Genomic DNA, 27,746 nt, shown 5'->3' on the forward strand with positions numbered 1-27,746 from the left:
TTCTTCCGAATTTTTGACAACATTAATATTTTTACTCAGAAAAATGGATTTATTACACTCATAATGACCTTGGATTTCAAAGTGACATATTCTAATACTTACAAAACACAGCTGAAAATATTTTTCTTAAAAAGTATAGCTTTTGACATGAATTGCTTGACTTTTCCAGTTTTTCTCCTATTGGAATACAAAGCATGACAATTTTGATTAAGTTGAAGGAGTTCACTTTATTATCGTGTGTATTTTTGGAATGCAAGGTTAATCCTTCCTAGACTGTATTTCCTCCATTCCATCAGGGGCAATCGTAAACGATTTCTGTTAGCATTGGTGAGCCGAGAGTTACCTAATCTATATTCAGGAAATTCAAGTAATTTTCTTAATTATGGTAGCATGGAAGATATTATAATTTTGAGATAATTGATGATACTTGTTGAAAAATGAGGTGTACAATGTAAATACAGCAATTGATTTCCTTTTTTTTCCCTCGGGAGAAATAATTACTTTGACATAACATACTGCTTCTGTGAGTATAGTCTCATGCTCTGTTTTTGCTGGACCATGAGGTCCAGCCTACATCTTATGCATGGTTGCTTGATTTAAATCACATCAAAAAATCACTGATTTAAATCAACTTCTTAATTTTTTACTATTTTTGATAAATCATTAGGCGGAGGTGCCGTGTTTAGCGTTAGCTGTTGATATTCAATTATTTTCTTTTTTCACACGGGTAAGTTGGGTGGAAAATATAGTTAATATTTAAATGTCCAAAGCTAATGCTAAATATGGCATCTATGCCTAATATGTGCAAGTTAATTTCTTTCTGAAATTGACTGTTTTACTTAACATGCCTATAATGCTTCTACAACTTTTGGATACAATTAAAATACCTTATGATGGCATTTTATCTTTTGCTAAAAATTCATTTTCAAGGTGCAGAATTCAGCAGGTTTTTTTCCATTATCTTACCAAATTTTTTCTTTGAAATTTTTACATATAAAAATTCCTTTAAAAAAGGAATGAGGCGCCCAATTTTTGTAAATACCTGATAGGATTGTGCATATGTCTAGCATTCCACTGTTCTCTTTTGACTTTATCGTGGGGTGTAGCAGTTCTTGGAATAAAAAATAAATAAAAATATTTTAAATAAAAAGAATCTGATTTTTTTTATTTTTTGAAAGAAAAAAAAAATCAGCAACCCTTATCTTATGTTATGCCATTTGGTCCGATGTCACCCGGCCAGGAGACAAACCATGAGAAAAACAATGCAACTGCAAAATGGGTTTTTTGGAATACAAGGTTAATCCACCCTAGACTGTATTTCCTCCATTGCATCAGGGGCATTCGTATACGGCTTTCTATTACCATTGGTTAGCCAAGAGGTTTATGAAGTGTGTTCCCATCATGCACTACAAAATCACGATGGCACAGCGGTACTGGCTCTACCTCACAGTCGGAGGATTGTGGTTCGAGCTCTGGAAGTGCACTTGGGCAAGGCACAGGCCTCCTGGTAAAATATGTGATGGTCTAACAGAGTTGTCAAACTTGTGGTTAATGGCGGCAATAACTTGCATTGATTTCTGGGATTGTATTGACTCAACCTCTGGGTTAGCTCGGAGTCCATGTTGCCCAATCTCTATAGAGGAAATCAAGTCATTTTCTTATTTAGGCCAGCATGGAAGATATTTTCATAATTTTGAGATAATTGATGATACTTGTTGAATGATTGAGTCATATTAAGTAAATAAATACTGCAATTTATTTCTTTTTCCCTCCAGGAGGAAACACAAGCTTTGAAATACCATACTTTGTCTGGGTATAGTCACATCCTATGTTTTTAGCTAAAAAATGATCTGAATAAACTTTGGGATTGGGATACACAGATCTTCAAGTAAACACAATTTTTTCTTGGGAAATAATGTTTTTGAAGTAGCCGCACTGTCTGCATTTAGATTTCAATTCCATTTGTAGTTTCCATCGCTTCAAGTTTGGTAGTGACGCCAATGCATTTTTGCGGTTGTGTCACAAGTGTGCCAACAAGCCAAAATTTGGAGGCCCCAAACTCACCAGGAGGAAGGCATGTGCAATCAAGTGGCCAAATTATGGTTTACTAAATAGGGGGTCGGCACCGTCGTTGTATGAGGGAATAGGGAGTCCCGGTTCTCCTTCTCTAATTCTGTGGTCATTGGTAATTTCTGGATTTTGGAGGGGAGGTTAGAAAATGTTACAAAGGAGGTACTAGCATCTATAAAATGAGCGATAGATACAAGTTTTCATTTTACTGACAAACTGGCAACATTTTGGCTTAAACCAAAATGATCAGACTTGGCAGTTCCTTCAGCAATTTCCCTATTCAAAGAATAGGTATTAACAATATATTGCATGTAGGCCTATATCACACTTCATCTATAAAAAATACTTTTATATTTCTTTCATAGATGAAACGTTCACACTGGGAATACAGATCAATGGTATTGCAGCTATTTTTACAAACTAACAGCAAATGCAAAGTCTGAGTAAATGGTTGCTATAACTTCAAGTTTTGTTTTCAAATTGGTAACTCACTGTTTGCACGCAACCTTTTAAAATGAATGTAAATAGCTTCATGATTCAGTCCCAAGTTCTGTCATATTCATGACATTTGATCAACTTTATGCAATTTATATTTATTGGCATTTAGTACAATTCTGTTGTTTTTGACTTCTTATAACTGAACAATTTAATTATGCAATATAACCCAACTTTGCATAGCTTTTCTCATACAAATCACCCTTGTATGCAAGTATACATGTATGCTCAGGGCTGTCAACTCTCACGCATTGGCCGTGAGTCTCACGCATTGGGTCACTTTCTCACGGTCTCACGCCAAGGTAGTATAATCTCACGCCTAAAAGTAAATCTCACGCAAAAAGCTGAAAATTGAGTAAAATCTCACACATCGCCATGAAGAAATTGTTGTTGCTACCCCCCCGCTTTACACATTCTCGAGCGCTGTACTGTGGCTCAAATAATCATGTCATGGGTCAAAATGAACATTGAAGTCGCCGTGAATCCTGGTACACCTCTGTCTCACGCCTAGCAATTCCTAAAAGTTGACAGCCCTGTGTATGCTCCATAGGGCTAACTTTACAAGTTTTACACACACTTGAGGTGAACCGAAGTATAGCAAGAGAGAATTGACAGGGGCTGCTATTTTTGCTTCCTGAGTCTAGTAATTTGTTGTTAATGTTTTATGTATCATTCCAATTTTGACACAGAACCATATCCTCGATATGTTTTATGTATCAGTCCAATTTTGACACAGAACCATATCCTTGATATCCATGCTTAATTTTAGCTACCCCAGATCTTGATCGCTGCCCCACATTTTTTTCAACCCTATCAATGTGACTGTGAACGAGTTTAAGTGATGTCAAAAATAAGCTGACACCGCAACTGGATAACATAGGTTTCATACTGACTTGATAGACGTATCTCACTTTCATGGTCAGTTTTACACTAGTGGTCATGTGCGTGCACTAATTAACGAAGCTTAACGAAAGCAAAAGCAATTTAACCAACTCATCCTTGTTTCGGGGTAAAGTAAAGCACAACATTGGGTGACTTCACAAGGGTGGCGAGAACCGCATCAATGTGGGTCAATGTGGACTACTCTTGCAATTGCTGCACATGGAGACAACACGGCAACATGAACACTCTACAACACCTATATGTAGTGGACAGCATGCACTTACCAAGTAAGGTGCTTGCTACGCCATCATCCCATATCCAGATTACAGGCAGGTCAGCATGACGATTGTAACATCCACCAATTATCTGTGCAGCTCCCCAAATTCCATTGGGTGAAGGAAGTTTTTGATAACCAAACAACTAATCACCGATTTTTGCGATACAGGAGGAAACCGGAGATCCCGGAGAAAACCTGCGAGAGCGAGCATGGAATCGGGATAAACCAAGTGCACATGAGACCTTGGGCCGTGCCGGGACCTCAGTGGTGCAAAGCGAGGGAACTACCGCTGCGCTAACTCGCCCTCCTTACATGCTTACATTGTACTCAATGCGGGAAATCACAAAGCATGCCATTAAAGAAATACATATGAAAGCATATATGGTCGAATCCAACGAAAAGTGTACACGGCATGTTCAGGGCCATAACTTGAAAGTATTAATCAATTGGCATTCGTTTTTGTATTGTGTTTATTCGCCTTGATCATACGCTTAGCGCCATATATAATAAGACCCCTTCTGTGAAAAACTTAGACACAGAGACCCCAAAACATGCTATTTTTACCCATTTTTTCAAAATATTTCTTAAAGTATTTTTAAAAACATCTAAATCAGTTATGAAAAGAAGTCATTGGATTGAATCTAAATTGATTTCCTGAAAGGTGTGTACTCAAAGATTGCCTGTTCAATTTTTCACATATTTGTACATAATTATGAATTTTTTGGGATAATTTTTTGAGTGGTATTTTTTTACATTACCTACGAATACAATTTTTCATAGCACTAGATATATCTTTAAAAATGGAAATCACTAATAAATGCATAATTGATACAAGCTTTGATATGTCCAATACTGAAATGCATTGCATTCGGACATCTTTATTATTGTGTTTAGCTGCCAGAAATTCTAAATGGCACAAAAGTAGGTTTGGTAAAAAATATGCATTACCTCCGAATACATGTTAAAAGCTGTGCCATTTCCACAAAGTGAGAGAATAGTAAACAATAGTTAAGCAATAGGTGCAGGGTAATACACTCTTTATTTCTACCAAGTTTCAATAACCTGCGTTTAAATATTTCTGAGATTTCAACAATAAAAGCAATTATTCAGTAGGTAAATTTCGGTAACCGAATGTACCTACGAATACACTTTGACATCATGACAGTATTGTGAAACACCGCCATTCATGCCAATGCCCATATTGGTACATAACGAAGGCCTGTATGTTTGCTATCAAATCATGTGTCAATGAAAGTTATGAATTCACATACATGCCCACGATGAAAAACTGAATACGGCTTAATTGGTGAAAAATATGTACTGAAATAGACGACGGTCTGCTCATTTGAAAGAAAAATCAGATTCAAAGAAGATTAGAAGGGGATAAATACTTGGATTTGTCAACTGTCATGTGTGCTTCATTTTAAATGTTTACCGACCTTCTGGTTTCTTAGTAATTTGTGTCCAAATTGATTTATTCGAAGGTAACTTTTGACGTTTTCGCTAAGGTTACCTACGAATACCATGGAAAAAACGACTGTTCTCATTGTCTCATAATCTAGACAACACATTGATGGACCCTGGTATAAAGCTAATTGTAGTTGCCCTCAAGCGAAAGGCCACAAGGCGTAACTGACTCCAAGATGGACTTCACAAGTCTGCAATAACGGTTTTAAGCGATTTGTGTGCAATTAAGCAAATTAAAGTCACTTTAGTGCCTTTGTTTCTTACTTCAATCCTCTTTCAACCGTTGTGAACCGACATTATTAATACATGATAGGGTCTAAAGTATCAATAAACGCACATAAAGAAAATAATACATTCAAAGTGCTTTATAAAATGAAGTTTTGATTGCGATATCCACCAAAAGTCTAATTCTTACCTACAAATACTGAAATGTTACTTACGAATACAGCATAATACATGACATGTTTAATGAAGTGTCCCTACCAATGGAAATTAATTGTCAAAAACTTTAAGCGGTACCCCAGGACACTATTATTACCCATATACGAATTCATTCAACAATTATTTATTATGTAAAATTGCTGATTAACTACTTGTATATCAAAATGAAGTGGTCAAAATCTTGCTAAAAGCATCAAAAAAATTTTGATCTAAGGTAATAGCATTTATTCATTTGGACGTACCATCTGAAAGGGATCTAAAAACTACCATTTATTAATTCATTACCATAATAGCAAAATTTAAACCTATAAACTCAATATAGATATTGTTAAATCACTCATGTTACCTACGAATACCCGGGTTTATTCACCTTTTCATTGTATAAAGCGTTAGGTGTATGCATATAATTCCTAATATTCTTGAAAACATATATCATACTCGTTCTTATACAATGTGTAAATTGATTCATACTCATTTGATAAATAAAATACAGAAACTGACCTAAACTTCATTTTCAAAAATAAACTAGCATAAATTGACTAAGATCATATTGATCGCGTTATAAAAATAAAAACAAATATTTTCTGGTTGAGTTAGCATTTTCCTGACACCCTGTGGTCTACATTACACGAAAAAAAAGCGTTAATGGGAATATTCCATTTGTTTTAGGTTGATTAGTATTGCGATAGTGAAAGCATCCTAGTGGTATTAAGTAGGTAACATTGGGTTTTGATATCACATTTACTATCACACGTCCTGGATTTATTTTTCAAGATTAGTAATGGCACTTTTGGTTCCTATAAGGCCAATATGTCATCAATCAATGGGCAAAAGGAAAAAATTGTGGAGACATTTTTATTTCGGACTTTTATTTTTGGCCCGTGGACACTTTTGGTTGGATTCGACCATATACATATACAGTCCAATCTCTCCAAAAGATCAATTTCTTATCTGGGCAATAAACTCCAAATAATTACCAAAAAAAGAAAAGGCAAATTGGTATTTTTTATGCAGAGAAAGTAGACTGGCACTGAAAGGCCCTGTACAAACCAATACAGATTTCATGAGGGTTTCCCGTTTGACAGGCATGAGGAGTAGGTAAGTGCAGTAGATGGAACAACTCGGAATGAGAGAATACTCGGTGCGGATCACACAAGTACACATTGATGTGGTTTAATGCAGATCCTTGCTTTCATGTAGAGTCGCCTAATGTAAATAGCAAGTCATTGTATTCAGGAAAGTTTCACTTTCTTATTTGGACAATTTCCAGGAACAAACTTTGTGATAAAAAACTTTGGTGAGGTTATACAGTCTCAAAATGTCACTGATTTTGAGATCGAACACATGCAGTATGTACAAATAAGATAATATGGTACTGTATTATTCAAGATATGGTGCATGATTGATTGAATATATTAGCTCAAGCCCTATACTTTCAATATGGACTGTTTGCGATGACGAAAAGGATAATCGCTAAGGTTAAACAAAGATGATCAAACCTTTTTGCGATCCATGCAGCTTTAGCAGTTTATCTTTTTTGTGCTCTAAGCAGTTGATTATGTACCATTGACTAAAGTTAACTGTTGAGGCTGCTTGGTGCACAGCAAAGTTAATCACTAAGGTCAAACAAAGATGGTTAATCTTTTTGTGCTCCATGCAGCCTTAGTAGTTAATCTAGTGCTCTGAGCAGTTGATTATGTACCATTGACTAAAGTTAACTGTTGAGGCTGCTTGAAGCACAGAAAGGTTTACCCCCTACGGTGGAACAAAGACTGTTGATCTTTCTGTGCTCCAAGCAGCTTTAGTTAACATTTCTTTGCTCCAAGCAGTTGATAATGTACCAGTGACTATAGCTACTTTGTCATAAGAGCTTTCAACATAAGCTTTGTCATAGGAGCCTATAATTCAACGTAACTTGAGGCAGAACAATGTCATTTTGGTTCACATTTTGTGACACATTTGAACCAGCTTTATCACCTATTTCTGTAAAAGCATTTTAAAGTTTCAGTATGTTTCTTGAAGGTGATGGGAATGTAAACTGATCCTTATACAAGATCCAAAAAGAAATTCTATGGATTCTATTCATCAGGTGTTTACCCAGCTTCCAAAAGATGCATCATGCAATTTTTCACTTGTGACCTGCTCCCTGAAAAAAAAAAAAAAAACCAGAAACATTTCGATGTAATTGTCAAAACTAGAAAATAAATGAGCTTAAAATGGTGTAATACCAAGTTTGTTTTTTGTTCCGTGTTTACTTTTGAAGATGTGATACAATACAATTTGATAAGGGTTCTTTAAATATTACTGTCAAAAAGTCAAATTTTTAGACCATTTATTTAACTCAAAAGCGGGTCTTCTGACATGTTCTTTATGCTTTGTGGGTTAGGAACTGTGACTTACACCCCCCCCCCCCAATGCGAAGGGCCAAATTTAGGTAACATGAGTATCCACCACTAGTGTCCTCTCATGTGAATATGAAGCAATTAAAGTCATAGGCCTACTATTAAATATCATATACCAAGGTCTATAGCCTACTTTAGGTCATATCCTTTGCATGATATTTATGATTCTAATGACCTGCTTCATGTATTGTTTGTTTGAAATTATCTTTTTGGAGGAACTTAACAACAACCCATATAAGCTCATATAGAAGTGAGAGATGACAAAAAGTTTTGGGTACTCTCATTACATAACTTTGTCTCCAAACCATGGAATGACCCATTTGGATCCTTTTTTCAGTATCTGTTTTCATCTCACCCTGTTTCCGATGGCATCAGTGAATGACATCATAGGATGTGACTCTATCCTGCAAACGTATAAGGGCCTACTAGCGCTATAGATAAAACATGGAAGTGCACATTGCTTGCCAAAATGATAGGATGATTCAGATAATTGTTAATTAGTTTGATGTCAATTAAAGGGGCATTTCGTGATCCACAGCCTCATCCCCCCACTTTTCCCAAAAAAGTTGAGATTTTTACACCACTGGATACCTCTGGCTACATAATGTTTATGTACCAAATATTTCTTGCAGATTAATTCGTTTAGCAAAAATATCGCTAAATTTGAATTTCGTTCTGGTGCACCAGAACGAAATTACAACACATTGTCTATGGAGCAGTGTAATACACATAATCATGCATAACTCGCATAAGCATAAAATCGGAATTTTGGAAATAAGCTTTTTCGTGGATATCTACTGAAAATGTCATAAAAAGAGGATGCTAGGATCACGAAATACTCCTTTAAATCATTTATGGGTGGGTTATATGAGACAATTTACAGAGGCCCATCTTAATTCATTAATGCTATCAAGAGAAATGTGGTTGTATAACAACATGGGGATATAATAAGGTTTAGAAAGATTTGACTAAAGACACAAATGGGTGATGACTAGATTAAGGGTCTCACATGTTAATCTAAGTATGTCAGTATATATGTTTTATGATATAAGTGAAGGAATTTCCGCATCATTATTACACATGACAGTTTCCATGGTTACAGGGCAACAAATATGTGTGTCAGTCATGAATAATAATGATGTGATTGCATTGTTGTGTATAGTGGCATGGTGTAGGGATAGGATAAGCTATATCTCTTTGTTGATAAAGAAGAAGATGCTAAAGGCTGCCTTTAAGAACCCAACCCGAAATTTAACAAGAACTGTCTTTAAAAAAGACAATGCCATGGACGAAGATCATGTGTCATGATATTGCATTGACAAATACTTGGAATGCTTAGTGTTCCCTAACCCTAACTTACCCAAAAGTTTCTAGCTGTGGCACAGACTAATATTGGGCCAAAAGTGGTAAGAGCAAGAGGTAGCTCTCGGCCGGTAATCATGCAGGTGCCCCTGTTTGTTGGAAAGGGAGGGATTCACAATCTCCTATTATGAAAGGTGTCAAGATTGCCATGACAACATGGGGATAAAAAAGGGGGACAAATACATGCCTTTTAGTGGATAAAAAACACAACACAATGCAGAGAAAAGAGGCCAAAATGAGGAAGTCATTGAAAAGATAAAAGCCTTATTTAATTCCGTTGGTGCCATAGTGCTGCTTGGAACTAATTCAGGTGCATCTCTACAATCTTGGCAGGGATTTTCCAATATAGGTTAAACTGTTGGTAAATACCTCCACCTGGAGCTACCTGGTGCTTCAAGGGGTGTCACCTGCATGGTTAATGGTTGGACTGCTTGGAGTCTAACACAGCTACAGTTTGTGGCCCTCACAACTTGGTTGCAAGTGCGTAATGTGTGAGACTAGCCTGAAGGTTTAGATCAAGTAAAATGCCTGCTATGCTCCTTTTCTGCTTGGATTGTTAGTATTATTATGCTTGACATTATGATAGAGCCTGAAGTACATTTTGTCCTGTACCATAGCTTGCTGCAATTTTGATATAAAATTGGATCGATTGAGCCCATATTTATTGGTCGAGCTATATGAGTTTTAAAATATTGGACGAGACGTAGTCGAGTCCAATATTTTAAAACTCATAGTGAGACCAATAAATATTGGGCATAAAGCATCCAATTTTATCATTATTATGTTTTGGATCCAATATTTTCACACACTTGGATCCATCAAAACATAATAATGATTAAAATTGGGCCACTTTTGTCATCAGCAAGCATATTCTATTTTACCATGTTTACACATATGGGTCTATGTTTTAAAGAAAAGGATCCTTAGACATTGTCTCATTTTTCTAATTGTCCACTATGCACGAATAACTATTTAAAACTCTGCAGTCACATTTTATTGCATAATTGCACACAAAATTTGTTGTTATAACAGCTATAAAATCAATGAAAATGTAGACATATCTTCACTTGACCAAAAATCCTATAATATAGATCTCTATTTTTAAAGCAAATTCTTAGATGTGGATCCCTATGTTCTGTAAAAATACCCTTAGAAATGGGTAGAGTTTCAGCATAGACCCTATGGTCTATGGTTCCAGCCGCACATCCCCATTGAAAAATAATCTGACACCCCTACCCGGGTTGAAAATATAGGCCATGCAACTTAACCCGATCAAGAAATTAGAAGCGGGAAGAATGATGTTTTACATACCGTGATGATAAATTCCAGAATCACCTTCCTTGCGGCAGTGGCAGGAAATTTAAGTGGATTTTAGTGACAAGCTTTAGGGTAAGAGATTTATTAACTCATGACAGAAGATGTCAAGAATATGGTGTTGAACATAGTATGTATTGACATGTATCATAAAGCCATGATATCCCTTTTGACTGACGGTGGTTGCAGATAAGGAGGAGGATTGTACTGGGAAGTTAAGGCCTAAAATATGTGACGTGTCATGTCAAAAGGAGACACTTTTGGGCAAGTTATCAATTTAGAGGTTTTTACATATCTTAAATATAGAGATATTTTGCTCCCCAATGAAATCAGACATTCCTAAGCAAAGATATTGAGTTCGTAGGTTATGGTATTATAAAATAGGAAATTGAGATATCGCCCTTTAAAAATAATATTGACAATGTTGAGAATAGAAATTACCTTGAAAAATGTCTTTAAAAATACCAGATGCAAGTTATATTCCGGTCTGAAACTATCAGACAATATTTTAAACATTAATAACATCACAAATTCTCAACAAACCCAAATTGTGAACAAATCACGTACTGGCAGATTTGGGCAATTTCTCCATTTACGATCCTGCCCAAAAGTGCCTCCTTTTGACATGACACGCCACATATGTCCTTAAAGCTAGGTCTGCTTTTCAATTTTGTTGAAGGAAATAATATTATTACAAATGAAACAAATTGAAAAGTGACGCTTATAAATGTGGTTGATGACTTCGTATCAGTTATTTTTTCAGCAATTGTGAAAAATCTAAACATTTTGCTTGGAGTTTGGAATATCCTCAGTTCCAAAATAAATTTTTATACCATAATGCCCTAAAAACTACTATCAGATGCACAGTCATAAACCTCTAAATCATAAAGCTATAATATCTTGCTTTCCAACAGACAGCAGCTGTTGAACAATGTTGAAGATAAGGAGACTGGTTGAATACTACATACCTGTTGATTAAATATGGAAAGTGATCTTTAGTTATTCATTCTGGGAACCAAAAGTTGTTAAAATTGTTCATGTTATGTTATTGTAACAGCAAATGTAAGAGTTTAATGATTTTCCTGGAAAATGATGAGATCAGTGGCTAAGACTATACTGTCCTTCATCTCTGTTCATGATCATGCATGTGTTCCCATCTGTTCAGTTCTGAATATATTTTCAGAGTAACAGATTAGAGATAAGAAGTTTCAGCCTGGTGGAGTGTTATAATCTTATCATGGGATAGGACTAAGACTATACTGTCCTTCATCTCTGTTCATGATCATGCCTTGTGTTCCCATCTGTTCAGTTCGGAATATATTTTCAGAGTAACAGATTAGAGCAGTAGCTATGTCACCTGGTGGAGTGTTATAATCTTATATAACTATCTCATCATGGGATGGACGTGAAGACACGGGCTTGTGATTAGCGGAAGGTACATGTGATTATATGTTGTACCGTGCGGCATACTTACTTATAAACATGTTACATTATTAACTGCATTAGTGAATTAGTAACACCTTGATTTGTATCCTTTATTGCAGTCCAGTGCTGCATTGGAGAAGGCAAGGTACACAACTACTTAACTCATTTGCAAATTATTTGACTGACTTTATTTTGAACTATTTTGTTCTTCATACAGAAATTCATGGGAAATATGAGCGCTGAAAGTAAGGACACCACCAGACCACCAGACGAAGAGATCCAGGAGCCTTACACCAAGTCAGACTTGCACCCACCACCTTTAACCATCAGAGTACCGGTAGCTCTTCAGAATCCTGATCAGCATAACACAAACTGCAATAATGATGATCATACACATGATGAAGATCCATGCTCCATTATCAGTGATGATCCAACCAGCTCTTCAGGTATCGATGCATTCAGCTCAAGTTGCGAAGCTGATCTCGAAGTCCCTGAAATCTCCATCCATAGTGTAGAGGATCCTTACCAGTCCCTAGATAGAAAATGGCGGCGTCAAAGTGCCTTAAGAGGATCGTACTTTGGAGGCACGGAAAATACAAATCAGAGCAACCAGGCAAACTCAAATTCACTTACCGTACCGGAAGGTACAGATTCTGTCGTTAATGTTGGATACAGTTCAATCGATAGATACAGAATACCTGATACGTCGGGTGCAAACAATAAAATCTGCATTGCTGTGCCAGTCAAAGAAGATAAAGTTCAATCAGTACCAGAAAGAACTCTAGTCAGAGCAGAATCGAAAACAAGGACTGACGTCTCTGCTGTGCAAAAACTAAGAGAAATTAATGCCAATAATGTACTGCCTGGTAAAGTGATCCGAGTGATCCCAGATGGCCAGAGCTCTGTTGGATCATCAAACTCTAGTGTGAATCTGATTCGACATGGATCGAATTGTTCCAATTTTAGTATAAACACAAGTAGAACTCGAGTGATACTGAAAGGACCGAGTCAAGTGGGGTACATTGGATCACAGGAAACTGGAGGAGGTGACGCTGTCTAAGTATGTGAATGGTCGGTTTGAGAACCCGTGGGACACATGGCAGGAAGCGACATTCGGGAGGATCTGTAGATGGTTCTGTTCTTCCGAGCACAGGAATATTCCTTCACAAACGGTAAGTTTAAGACAGTTGTGAATCATACCAACTATGTGCTAAGAAAGCTTTGGTGACAGAGGGCTAGAAGCTCATCCGGTTGCCTGAGTGGCTAAAAATGAGCCAAATATAAATTTAGTTTCCTCAATGCACAAATGAGCACTTGTAAATATCCCCTTGTGTAGCTCCGTATTTTGTGCAATGCATATTGTACGTACAGACTAGACTGATTTTTACAGGGAAAAAAGTGGACATTTTTGTAATTTGGTGTGTTTGCTTGGGGCATCTGGGGGAAAAGAGTTCTGAACGGGAGCACCCCCCCTTCCCCTACTCCCTCCATCCACCCTGTGGCACCGCTACTGGCAGTGGCGTGCGCAAAGGGGGGCACAGCACCCCCACTTTTGTTGGTCATTCGGGGGAATTTGGTACAAAAACGTCAAAATTTGCCCCCTCAAAATAGGATTCCTTTGGCCTTTTAAAATGCTAAAACCCCAGAGCTACGCCTGCACCTTACACTCCTAATCAGACTCCATTCGGGGGAACTGAACAACCTGGCCCGCCACTTTCAATGTGCTGCGCATGCCACTGGCCACTGGTCATATTCCAGTAGGCAAAGTATGTACCTTCTGAATACTAGTACTTAAAAAGCATAGTAAAAAAAATAACCTAAATGGGTGCTGAAGTGAGCGAGAAAAACTGACATTCAGGAAGCCTGAATGACAGTAAACAAAAGAACCTGCGCACTTGTTACGGCTATTTCAATATGACATTTAACTTGATCTGCTTGATTGCAACATATTCAGCATGCTCACTAAGTATGCAGTTTTCATGCAGTCGCTATAAAAAAACCCTCAAAATAATGATGGTTACTTGAGAACTTTAGGAAAAGAGATTGTCATTGGTGAATTAATAAGCAAATCTATAGTCATGGATAAAAACCCCTTTGCAAATCAACCATTCACCATGGGCTCTGACAACTTAATGGCGCGTCATGTGATACAGGGATATGATACCAGTTTGTCCGGGTCACAGATAGAAAAATAGTTTTATCTCAACGTAGACATCCATGAAACATGTAATGTTATAAATATTTACTAGAGAGTGTTTTGGAAACCACTTATTCATGTGTGACTTGTCTATGATGTCATTAGACTTAGAGACATCAGTATTTTGTATAGGGTACAATGGTAATGAAAATTGCACAAGTCATGTAAGTTAATAAAAGTAAGTAAAGGAGTCAAACCTGCATTTTTACAGGACGGAGTGCCCATCTCTCTTTCGTTAACGATTAGGCCAGACTTCAACCGTGACATGTTGCTGTGGGGGGATTGCCACTCCTCCTCCACAGTGAGTCTGTTACCTTCCCATTTATACACTTGGGTGGAGAGGAGTAATCGAGATGAACTGGTTTACTCAAGGGCACAACACGATGGCATCACCGGGGCTTGAACCCGCAACCTTCCGATTATGGGTTAATAATATCTAAAAGACATACATGCAGTATCCTTTAAACCCAAATATTGTGTCTGGTGCAGTAAAATGTAAATAATGGGTGAGGCGCAGTTACGCTTGTCATGTTGCAGAGTTATGTACCCTAACGTGATGCATTTTGACAAATCGCAGTACGTGATTTTCAATAATAGGTTGTGAGGGTAATAGAATAGAATACATATCAGAACTTGGAAGAAGTGTTCCATTTGATTAATATGTGTTAACTGTTGGAAGTTCATTCCCAACTAGCATAGTTTCACAGAAGTTGCTTATCATATTGAATTTTCGAAAACTGACTTTAAAAAATCAGCAAGCATAATAATGAGTGAGAAGGCAAATAGTGCTATACAAATTTAACTAAAAGGAAATTACCATCACTCTGCAGAAATTGCTCATCATGTTAAAATTCAAAAGCAGACTGAAAAACAAAAACAAAGTCACCAAAAGTAATAATTCTAATAATTGATGAGTCTAATATTAAATCAAAGGAAACTTTATAAAACTGAGAATCGGCAAAAGTAATAAATAGTATTAATTGAGGAGTCATATATTAAATGGAAGGAAACACTAATCTATGTAGGGCCTAACCCATAACACGTATTTGCACTAGAACGCTATCTTGGTAAAGCGAGTTTTGGTTAAGTACTGCTCCACCCTGATATCCATATTTTTGTGTATGATAGAAATGAATAGATAATATCATCTAATAGTTGAGACAGACTTACAAACTGTTTCCTTTTTTCCAAATTTGTATTTCATTACATACAATTGTTGTTTAAAAATCAAAAAATTAAAAGTGCACAAACCCAGTCAATACCCAATACACATAGTATACAATCAGTCAATCATTCAAATTACAACAATGCACATTTGAATGAGATGCTCAAAAGGCCTGAAACACTCCTTAAGTTATTGGCACATTATTTTCATAACTTCCGTATTCACAGTTTTGGCAGTTATGATGGGTTGGAAGTTCAATGCTCATTATTGTTACAAGGACATTGAGCGTTTTTGCGCTAGTTCAGCCAGTTTGGGCTGGCATCGAGCGTGCAACCTCTCTGGATAGGGTAGGCCTATATACTAAAGCAACAGAGTCCAAAAGTAGTGCTAAGACATACACAGGGACAAGGTGGGAGGGAGACAGTGGATGAAAAAAAACCCACATAGATAGAGTTTTGATTGTTTTTCACTCATGCTCCATACTAATGAAACTGCTCATGCTCCATTCTAATGAAAGCTTGAAATGCAATTGCATTGCTTCGTATCTTAGGGCAGATTATGGATTATTGGATGGCATTCTGTACACATTACAAATGCAACACTAGCTGAAAGTTTTTAACCCAATTTTGCATTTCATTTTTTCTTTACCGTACAGGAGCTTGACGAAAAATTACCAGTCCTCAAACCAGACCTACACAACATTAATAGGCCACCAAGGGAAGGCATTCGTATGACCTGGTTGGGTCACTCAACATGTCTCGTGCAATTTGACGGCATCACCATCCTTACGGACCCTGTATTCAGTGAACGATGTGGACCAACACCGTGGCTAGGGAAAAAGAGATACCGCAAAGCACCGTTAACTGTCCATGAGCTTCCTAGAATTGATGCCGTTGTCATAAGCCACTCCCACTACGATCACCTTGATGTGCCCTCAATACAGAATCTCAATGCGTGGTTTGGTAGTGATTTACGCTGGTTTGTACCGTTGGGTCTGATGGAGTGGTTCACGACCATGGGGTGTGAGAATGTCATCGAGTTAGACTGGTGGCAGGAAAACTGTATACCGAATCATAGCGAGATTACGTTCGCCTTCACGCCATCTCAGCACTGGTCACGACGGAGTATGACGGATACGAACAAGTCGTTGTGGGGCAGCTGGTGCATTATGGGTCCGAATCACAGCTTCTTCTTTGCAGGAGATACCGGATACTGTAAAGGGTTCAAGGAGATTGGAAAGCGTTATGGGCCGTTTGATTTAGCAGCTATACCTGTTGGTGCCTATGAACCAAGGTAAGATTGGAGACTACCTTGTACAACCAACAAGCTGTAAAGTGGGGAAAAATTTGGGTGGCCATAAAGATATGGGGTGGCTAAAATATGGTTTTATAGCAGCATACACTGTCATAAAGAAACATATAATTATTATTCATATTAGCTATAGGTAGGCGAAGCCCACCAGAGCAGTTCTTCTGGGTGAACCAAACCTGCCTGGTTATCAAATTAGTCAATGACAAGGTTATCTCTGAATTAAACAGGTGCTAATTGATGTTTTGATGTTATTGCATCAATTAGCACCTGTCAAATTCAGAGATAACCTTGTCACTGATTAATTTGATAACCAGGCAGGTTTTGTTCACCCCAGAACTGCTTTGGCAGGGCTTCATTTTGAAAGAATCAAACAATAGTTGTTTGAATATCTTGGTTTTACCTTAATGTGGCCCTTTTGGGCCCGTTTCAGGGATAGAGTAGGCAAATTACACAAAAACTATACAAAAATGAAAATTTTCAAGAAATCACCTTCATTTTGGCATTTGAAGCAGACACTATCAATTTGAAATTTAACAAATTTTTGACAGTTTTCACGTGATTTTTGCTTCATAGAATGAGTTTCAGGATAAGCCCATGACTTTTATGAATGTTTTATGAAGACCCGGCTCAATATTTCAATGTTGTGACTAATTTTGACCTAATTTTTTTCTCAGTCCTGGTATAATGAGAATAAATAGGCTAAAATAGGTCATGCTCGTATATGAACTATGGCACAGTTCTACTTGTAAGTCAGAGTCCTGGCATTTCTATGAACAATACAATTGAAACATTATTACCTTTCCCTGTACAAATACAGTTATTTGCATTATTAATCTACTAGCTTACTTTATTTTACTAGGGGTGTAGACAGATTTAAGAATATTCAAAATGTGTGTTACTTGCTCTCCTTATTCCAGAAAAATACAGTACTAATTTTGTTGGATTAAAAAAATATTATCCTGTTTTGCCAAATGAAACATTAGCTAAGCCTAAATCCTAGTCCTTTAGTTAGTTTTTTTTTAAACTGACAATGAAAGTCAAATTTAATATTTGGTCAATTTTTGGAGATAAGGACCAAAAACATTTTAGGGTGTTTTTTGTATACTGTGCCAATCAAGCCTAAAGACTTGTACAAAGACTATTTTCAAGCTATGCATTCTATTTTTGTGGAAAACACATTTTCTAATCTTTTTCATAACTTATTATCAAAAATAACACAAAATATAAAATTATAATCTAACTCTTAGCCTATACTTAAGATTTTGAATGCTTAGACTTGTGCCAAGTCTTAGATCTTGTGACTACAATTGTAAAAAAACCATGCAAAATTGCATGTTTTGGGCCCATTTTCAATCAAATTGCAAAACTAGTTCAAATTTGACCTTTATTTAGAAGGCTAAGAGGAGGGTGTAGAAGCTCATCGCTGTCCTAGTTTATCCCAGTTGTTCATGAGGAACCTTTAAATTAGCACTGCTGCTTGGTTACACATCTGTGTAACATTAGCCATAATATAAAAAGCAATAACTAAAAAAGAGAATCTGATATTTTATAGGCTATTCCCATTGAACTCCATACACCCTGTGGAAGACATTAGCTTAATCTCTCACAGGGAGTGCACACCCATTTAGGTAACTCCATTTGAAATTCGCACTCCTCTGTGGAAGCTTAAGGTCGTGTCTTCCAATGGAGGTGTATGGATTTCAACTGGAATAGCCCAATCTGATCTTTTCCATCAAATATGCTATTCCAGTTGAAATCCATACACCCCCATGGAAGACATTCATGAGCTTAAGAGTAGTATTGCGTACCAATCAAAGAAAATCAAAAATAGTTGGCAGACTTCAAAAAATGGAATTTCTTCTTACTTTATATCAGGATGCAACTTTGGTCAAAGTCTACAAAATCAAAATTATTTCATCACTGCACCTTAGTTACCATAGCAACGGCCAAAACATCAAAATGACCGGTTTTAGACTATTTCGCACTTTTACAAGGCTAAAAAATAACAAGTTTCAGGATTCACCATATAAAGGAAAAATAGAAGTAAACCTTGAGAGTTCCACGACATAAAGCTTTCTAAAAATACAGTTGTTTTAACAAACAGTCTGTCCTACTTGGCATGCGCGTACGCAGGAATTTTGTAAGGGGGTGTGATGATAAAAAAAAAAAAAAGAAAGAAATGACCGATAGCGGTCATGCTGTCAAGGCTTAGCGACATTAGGGGGTGTCTGAGGGGGATGTGCCCCCTCAGAATTTTGAAACTTTTGCAAAATGAAGACCTAATTGAAGCGATTTGGTGGACAATTTTGGCACTATTAGTGTGTAAAATTTTAATTTGAAAAAGCCGAAAATTAGTGAAATGACGGTCCATGAAGCCTTTCGTGAACACGTTTTCCCTATACAGTTGTAGACCTATTGTGTTAAACACAAATTGGTAAATGTCGAAAGCAGAAGCCAAAAGTACTTCTTTATCCACTACAACAGGGGGTGTCTGAGGGGGATGTGCCCCCCTGAGAATTAAGAAACTTTTGCAAAATGAAGACCTCATTGAAGCGAGTGGTGGACCATTTTGGCACTATTAGCATGATTAGTGTGTAAAAATTTAGTTTGAAAAGCCGAAAATTTGTGAAATGACGGTTCATGAAGCCTTTCGTGAACAAGAGTTTTCCCTCCTGCAGAAGTTGGAAAATTTTGCAAAATGAAGGTCCGATTGAAGCCATTTGGTGCATAATTTTTACACTATTTAAATCATTGCTTCAAACAGAAAAAAGGGCCCGAACTCAATTTGCACAATTAAAACCTTTACGTACGTACATTGCCGGGGTAGGGGTGTGACGATATGGAGAGGTGTTGGTGTTAACATGTAGGCCCTACACACCGTCAACATCCCTATATCTTCGTGTTACAAATTGCCGTGGTAGTACGATAAATCCTCACGTTTTTCAACATATACGCATGGTGATTTTGTTCGAGATAGGCCGTATGCGACTCAGGCTATGCATACAATTTGAGATTTTGAGAGCCGCCACACTGTTTCTATTCTATGTTTTACGATTTTCGCATGATCAGTATATGGCTGGTCAGAATCGCCATTAACGTGGAGCTGCTACGCGTAGCTTACTTTTTCGCTTCGGAGCTAAATTGACCAATCATGTTAGATCTTTTCATTACGCTGGAGCCAGTTGATGCATCATCGCTCCAGAGAGAGAAAACTCTTGCCAAAATTAATGTTTACTATGTGGATTTTAAATGAATCGAATGTAAATAAACCACCAACAGTTGTACAGGATCAATACCAGTGTTTGATTAGTGTATAGTCAATGTTACCTTGCATGCATGTGCCATGTGTGTGGCGTGTTTGTTTGTTTGTCTACTGTGTCAGGCCAGGATCACTGACACCCACGGTACTGATACTGCCATACTATCACGGTGATCATATTGTTGAATGTTGTTGACTTTAAAATAATCATGATGCAGTCATGTCTACAGTAGAATTCACCACGACCTTTGAAGGACTTAAACCCCATTAAAAGCTATTAAACCAAGATAACACTCAATGAAAACAGCTCAACTATGTTACATCAGATCTTCTCTGGTTAACTACACACTGCACTTGTGTCTGTTTTACCTGTGCAATGAACAATGAGCTGGTATTATAGTTTCAGTTGGGTGAATGATTATAAAGCTTAACATAAAGGTAACAATACTGTCTGGGCTTTTGTTTACTTAAATGAGACAATAGTCTGCTTATTGTTAACCAGCGTTCTTGAAAATGAGAAACATAATGGTTTGCAGACTTAACACGGTTTAGAAATAATTTGTTCATATTTTTTGGTGTTATCTGTCGTTTACATATCCTTCCTAAAACACAAAAGTACCAATATTTCCAAACACCTAAATTAGCTAAAAATTTAGGAAATGTTACAAAACTATATTTTCTAGAATTTCAGAGAATACTTGAAATATTGACTGGTTATTTTTTACACAGTGACGTCATATAGGCAATGGCATAATACTTCTAACATACACTAGGTCACGCGTCAATGGTGAGCGCACTGAGTATTGTGTATAGGAAAACGGGCAGTACAGTATGTATGGCCTACTACTAGTATATAAAGTAAATCCGAACTGGTTTGCTGAAGGTCGAATTCCGCGAGGCCACGCCGCATAAGATGTACAAATCAGCTCCCGGCGATACACCGCAGATCGCAGAATTGTGTGCATGGTTTACCACCACTCTGCCTAGCTATATAGTTGTGTACAATACTGTATGAGTTTCTTGTGAGTGCATGTCCATCTTAATAATAAGTCGGTTCGTACTTTTCATAAATTACTTTTTGAATCATAACTATCGTGACCGAGGATATCTTGCAACCACGTGAAGCTCGCCTGGCAAATTCTTAATGACTAAATTCGCTTCACGTAATGAGTAGGCCTAAGTCGTATTTTGATTGGTCAGTTTTACCTCCGAGTAATGAAAAACTCTAACATGATTGGTCAATTTGGCTCCACGGAACAAAAAAGTCAGCTACGCCAGTAGCAGCTCCACGTTATGGCGGTTGCGGCCTACCATATCAGTATCCCATATGATATTTCTATTGTAAGAAAATTTTATTTGTTGTCACGTAAATCACAGGTTTCGTTTAAATGTACTAACTGGAAATTAAATGTACTAATTAGTGAGGACCGGTATTTTGCTGTGGATATGTTTAACTGCAATTTGCGGGTAAAAAATTTGAAATCCTGAGTAAAAATTGTAATCATATTCAACTCTTTGAGAAAAATGTATATAAAAGAATGCATGTAAAATCCAGCTGCAATACAATGTGCATTATTGACACACTATCACGCTCTTTATCTTCGTCAATAATAGAATGATCGATTTCAATCGAATTGAATGCATGAGTTTGTAGTTGACTACTGAGCGACCTAAGCGATCGATTGCTAGCCAATCAGATAGAACTCCTTTTCTTGCGTTCAGTGAAATACCACTTTCGCCTGTCGCTCACTACCACTCGCCCGTCGCTCACCAACGGAGTATTAAATTTATATTTATCGTATAGGACGTCGACGGTGTGCCCTATATCCATGTCAATTAACAATTAAATGGGGATGTGGGTGTGTGTGGGAGGGGTGTTAACATTAATCGACATATTTACGTACGTTGCCGGTCAGTCAATACCGGGTATAGGGGAGAGAAAAATTTGAGTGGGGGTAGTTAAGACATCTATAGGCCAATGATAATTTGATATTATGTCCCCTGTGCCATGCTCATCTCCCTCCTCTCCTCTCCCCCCTCTCCCTCTTTCTTTGCCTTTTCTCCCCCCATTTTTATTTTTTGGACAAACCCAAGGGGGGTGTTTCACACACGTAACACCCACCCTGCGTACGCCAATGCTACTTGGGATATTCCATTGTTTCAAATAGGGGTGTTTTTCGTAATTTTTGACTTTCTGAAATATAGCAATATTCAACTAGGCAAATGGTGGTCATAGACCACAAACCTAGCTGGGGCATGTTGGTTTTGTGGAGGTATCTGACCCATTGCAAAATGTTCCAAAAATGTTCCCCTGTCATGAGGTTTGTTGTCACCGAGTTTTGAGTCCTGTACTCCTCACAGATGTCCAGAAAATGCAATTCTAAGATTTGACCCAGATGACCTTTGACCAGACCCCTGCAAGATGTTCCATAATTCACCCCTGGTCATGAGTTGTCACCGAGTTTGAGCCCTGTACCTCTTACAGATGTCCAGATAACGCAATTCTAAGATTTGGCCCAAGAACTTAGTGATGTCTTTTGAGCTGACCCGTGCAAAATGTTCCAATATGTTCCCCAGGTCAATTGCAAATCCACAGTAGGGTTGCAAATATACCATATGTCACTCGGAGTGCGACAATTTGTACAGATAAATTTATCACAGGTATTTTTTATTAATTTGACCATTCGTCTGCATATTACCAAATATAACCCATTTTGGGCTACCGCTTTTGCCGCGAAGGTCATTTATGTCGACAAATTGTTCACAAATCCACAGTAGGGTTGCAAATATACCATATGTCACTCGTAGTGCGACAATTTGTACAGATAAATTTATCACAGGTATTTTTCTATTAATTTGGCCATTCGTCTGCACCACAGGGTTGCAAATATACCATATGTCACTCAGAGTGCGACAATGTGTACAGATAAATTTATCACAGGTATTTTTCTATTAATTTGACCATTCGTCTGCATATTACCAAATATAACCCATTTTGGGCTACCGTTTTTCCGCGAAGGTCATTTATGTCGACAAATTGTTTGCCAATCCACAGTAGGGTTGCAAATATACCATATGTCACTCGTAGTGTGACAATTTGTACAGATAAATTTATCACATCTATTTTTCTATTAATTTGGCCATTCGTCTGCATATTACCAAAAATAACGCATTTTGGGCCACCTTTTCTCCGCGAACATCATTATGTCGACAAATTGTTCGCAAATCCACCACAGGGTTGCAAATATACTATACGTCACTCGGAGTGCGACAATGTGTACAGATAAATTTATCACAGGTATTTTTCTATTAATTTGACCATTCGTCTGCATATTATGAAATTTATCAAAATAATTTTATAATGAACGCTTTTATGGATATTTGCCAATACAATATACCGTACATCTGACATGTACATGGTATATTAGGTATGCTAGGTGAATTCAAATTTGCCATCAAACTGCATCATTTTATATATCAAATTAAAGCTTGAGTAAACAAAGCCAAAACTGAAAACCTTTTTTTCATAGCACTTTCTGTAGCAAAGTTACATCTTGTCAAAGATTGACTTTCATCAAAAAGATTCAGCTAGCAAAATTCCCCAAAACGGCATTTCTCGGGGTGTTTCTAGATCTTAGTCTCATTATGATAGCAGCTTTTTTTTAATGGAACTGCTATCAAAATCCTCTAAAATTCCTTGTCAGCGATTGTCTTATCACCATAAAAAATCATATATTTGGGTCAAGTGAAGTATAGAAAACATATTTATGTAGGTTTCCTTCTTGCCAGTTGTTTTAAATTTCTATGTAAATATGCACATAGATGAACTCCTGGATGGGGCAGCTTTAATTAGCATGAGGCCACATTGATATGTAAATAGCGTATTGTTATTTAAATTTGTGCCCAGACGTATTGAGGGCGACAGTCATGTTACCCAGACGGAGAATGGCTGCATATGCCAGGCATGTCAATTTGCTGAGTGAAGGCTGATAATCACCTTTCTGTATAGGTAATAAGCTAGTATATTTCGTGTACCAGTTGGTTATAACAAAAATTAGTATCATATTAAATATATTAAATGTATAAACTTTGAAATTTACATGAATTTGAAAAGCAGAGCTTCGAAATCTAGCTAAGTCAGGTGATGTGAAATTCTGCTGCGTGACCCCCTCTGCGTGGTAGAATTATATTCATAAAACATTGAATTTAACAGATATCATGGGCAGCCAACCATGATTTATCAGCATTTAAAATATATGTTAATTAACAAAGATAAATAATAAAGAGTACAAATGGCAATTAACTAGTAAACAAGCCTGAAATCTTAAAATGTTGCCACGTGATTTCCTAACACATGATATTTCAACATGTGACCACTATTCAGATTTACCGTAAATATTTGGAGTATGCTTGCACATCATGCACATACACTGTGCATTTCTTTACCTCCGTATAAAATCAATAATTCATGCTGGGAGCCAAGTAACATTGTCTACTCAGTGCAGATTGGTATTTTATTTTACTTGAGAGCATAATAGAAATACATAAGACTTAATAAGGCGCCATGATGGAAGGTCAGGTCGGGTATCAAAGGTTATTATAACTTAAATACTACTTGTATTTCCCACATTGCCTCTGTCACATATTTCCTTCATATTATTGCCAGCAAGTCCTAATTTTGACTTTGCAAATTGCAAAATGTCATTTCATATCAAATTAGTAGACTTTCTTTGAAAAAAAACATATCACTGGTGCCTGATGGGAATACCCGTCCGCCATTTCATTAAACTGGATCGTTTTCGCCTGGTTTGTGCCCAGATGTATTGGGGGCGCTTATACTCTCATTGAACAGGCAAAGTTCGCAAAACTAACAACGTTGTTATTTGCGAAACTCAATTAACATGATCCAAGGGGTCGAACATGAATTATTCATAACGAGCTATAACGGATCGATAACTGGCCTCACTTTCTAGCTAGTAAACCAGCTGAATTTTTCATAGATTTTGCGTTGCTAATAGAACAACCGTGAATTTAGTGTCACCCCCTTGATTTGCATTTTGTCTGCGAATTTGGCTGACTAGCAAATGTGTTAACTAAGGTTTGCCTGGGATGATTACATCATCAGGTTGTAGTAAGCTACAAATTTCAAATGTTTGAGGACTTGTTCTCATTGCTTACCTGTGTTTTCACATCATATTTTGTGGTCAAAATGATTACAAATGTGTAATTTGCAATCATTTCCGACGGCTAAGTAAGATGGCCTTGAACAGGGATCTCTGATTTGAATGCACACTAACCAGGGCCGTGACACCCGTATTCAATCCCTGTATATCAGTAAGCTTAAAGACGAAATACCTAGGGGAAACTGGGGAAAAGTGGAAAAAAATTTTTGTCCAGCCCAAACAGGATTACGAAGCAAGGCAAGGCAAAACTTATTAAGGTTTACAAGATACATATTTGGTGCATACGCACCGATATGAACCTCAAGCGCCAATCAGGCCGTCTTCACATACTAGAGGTAAAGTTTGACATATCAGATATCGCACGACTCTGTGGTATATTTGGTTAACAAGATAGAGGGTTAAATGCACAAAGTGCTATATCTCATTAACCAATGATCCTACAGAGATGTGAGCACTGACTGTTTTGTTCTTTATGACCAGAGGAAAAGTTTGACATATCGCACGACTCTGTGGGATATTTGGTTAAAAAGATAGATTGTTAAGTACACAAAGTACCAAAAAATGACTATATCTCATTAACCAATGATCCTACAGAGATGTGACCACTGACTTTTTTGTTCCTTATGGCCAGAGGAAAAGTGTGACATATCGCACAACTCTGTGGGATATTTGGTTAAAAAGATAGAGGGTTAAGTACACAAAGTACAAAAAAGTGACTATATCTCATTAACCAATGATCCTACAGAGATGTGACCACTGACTTTTTTCGTTCTTTATGACCAGAGGAAAAGTTTGACATATCACACGACTCTGTGGGATATTTGGATAAAAAGATAGAGGGTTTGGTGCATAAAGTACAAAAAAGTGACTATATCTCATTAACCAATGATCCTACAGAGATGTGACCACTGACTTTTTGTTCCTTATGACCAGAGGAAAAGTTTGACATATCGCACAACTCTGTGGGATATTTGGTTAAAAAGATAGAGGGTTAAGTACACAAAGTACAAAAAGTCACTATATCTCATTAACCAATGATCCTACAGAGATGTGACCACTGACTTTTTCGTTCTTTATGACCAGAGGAAAAGTTTGACATATCGCACGACTCTGTGGGATATGTGGTTAAAAAGATAGAGGGTTAAGTACACAAAGTACAAAAAAGTGACTATATCTCATTAACCAATGATCCTACAGAGATGTGACCACTGACTTTTTTGTTCCTTATGACCAGAGGAAAAGTTGGACATATCGCACAACTCTGTGGGATATTTGGTTAAAAAGATAGAGGGTTAAGTACACAAAGTACAAAAAAGTGACTATATCTCATTAACCAATGATCCTACAGCGATGTGACCACTGACTTTTTCGTTCTTTATGACCAGAGGAAAAGTTTGACATATCGCACGACTCTGTGGGATATTTGGTTAAAAAGATAGAGGGTTTGGTGCATAAAGTACAAAAAGTGACTATATCTCATTAACCAATGATCCTACAGAGATGTGACCACTGACTTTTTTGTTCCTTATGACCAGAGGAAAAGTTTGACATATCGCACAACTCTGTGGGATATTTGGTTAAAAAGATAGAGGGTTTGGTGCATAAAGTACAAAAACATGTGCAATTTCACTTAGTTGCCAGCGGAAGAAAGCGGGAAGATTACAGTGGTTTGTTGCCAGCGGAAGAACCCGAACGATTACAATACCTAGCTGGGGGGTGTAAACCCCCCCCAGCTAGGTAATGAGCTGTAACCCCCAAAGTGGTGCTTTTTATATGTTATATTTTTCAGTGTGGCTGGACTAGATAGTACTTTACCCAAATAAATAAGAAAAAGTTCTGGTAATTTTAATATAGACAAACAGTGTTGCCATAAAGATAGGTATTTTTCCATAAAATAAGAGTTACTGTAGACCAGGTTAAAAATGTTACCACACATGAAAGGAAACATTCTCACATAGTTTTTCTGGACCAGTTTTTCATGAGCAACAAGAATTTATGAGGTAAAAATAAAAACCATGTATCCTGAGAACTTCCTGTGAGGGCGCTTTATTCAAAATGGCTGCCAAAATCCAATGAAAAGCTACTATCGCTTAAAAAGGTCGCATAAAAGATAAAAGTGACTAGATTTCGGATTTGTATTGATGAAAGTAATGTATAACTATGTCAAGGTATTAATAGAATGGTACCAACAGGTCACAGTTGGGAACGCTTTTCAAAATGGCCGCCAAAATCCAATGAAAAGCATATATATGGTTAAAATAGTCACTTATGAGGTATGATTGCAGTGGCGTAACGTCATAGGGGCACGGGGTTACATGGCCCCCAATCAATCTGAATTTTAAGAATCCAAAAAAACGGACTGCCACCCATATTGGTTGGTGCCCCCTCCCATATGATAACTGGTGCTACGCCACTGTATATGCTTGACCAGATTTTGGTTAAGCATTGATAGCAGTAATGTAAATATACGTCAAGATATTAATAGGAAGGTGCCAG

At 37.2% G+C, this 27,746-nt stretch overlaps 1 protein-coding gene across 1 annotated transcript in view; it reads left to right on the forward strand.

Moving 5' to 3' along the window:
- Positions 1 to 27,746, forward strand: part of LOC140147926 (N-acyl-phosphatidylethanolamine-hydrolyzing phospholipase D-like) — a 52,262-nt gene that overhangs the window by 11,682 nt on the left and 12,834 nt on the right. The window contains 3 exon segments of the mRNA XM_072169721.1: positions 12,353 to 13,132; positions 13,134 to 13,307; positions 16,153 to 16,790. Coding sequence (XP_072025822.1) covers positions 12,359 to 13,132; positions 13,134 to 13,307; positions 16,153 to 16,790 — 1,586 coding nt within the window. The 5' untranslated portion in view covers positions 12,353 to 12,358.

This window comes from Amphiura filiformis, chromosome 3 (genome assembly GCF_039555335.1).
Source record: "Amphiura filiformis chromosome 3, Afil_fr2py, whole genome shotgun sequence".
Lineage (NCBI taxonomy): Eukaryota > Metazoa > Echinodermata > Ophiuroidea > Amphilepidida > Amphiuridae > Amphiura > Amphiura filiformis.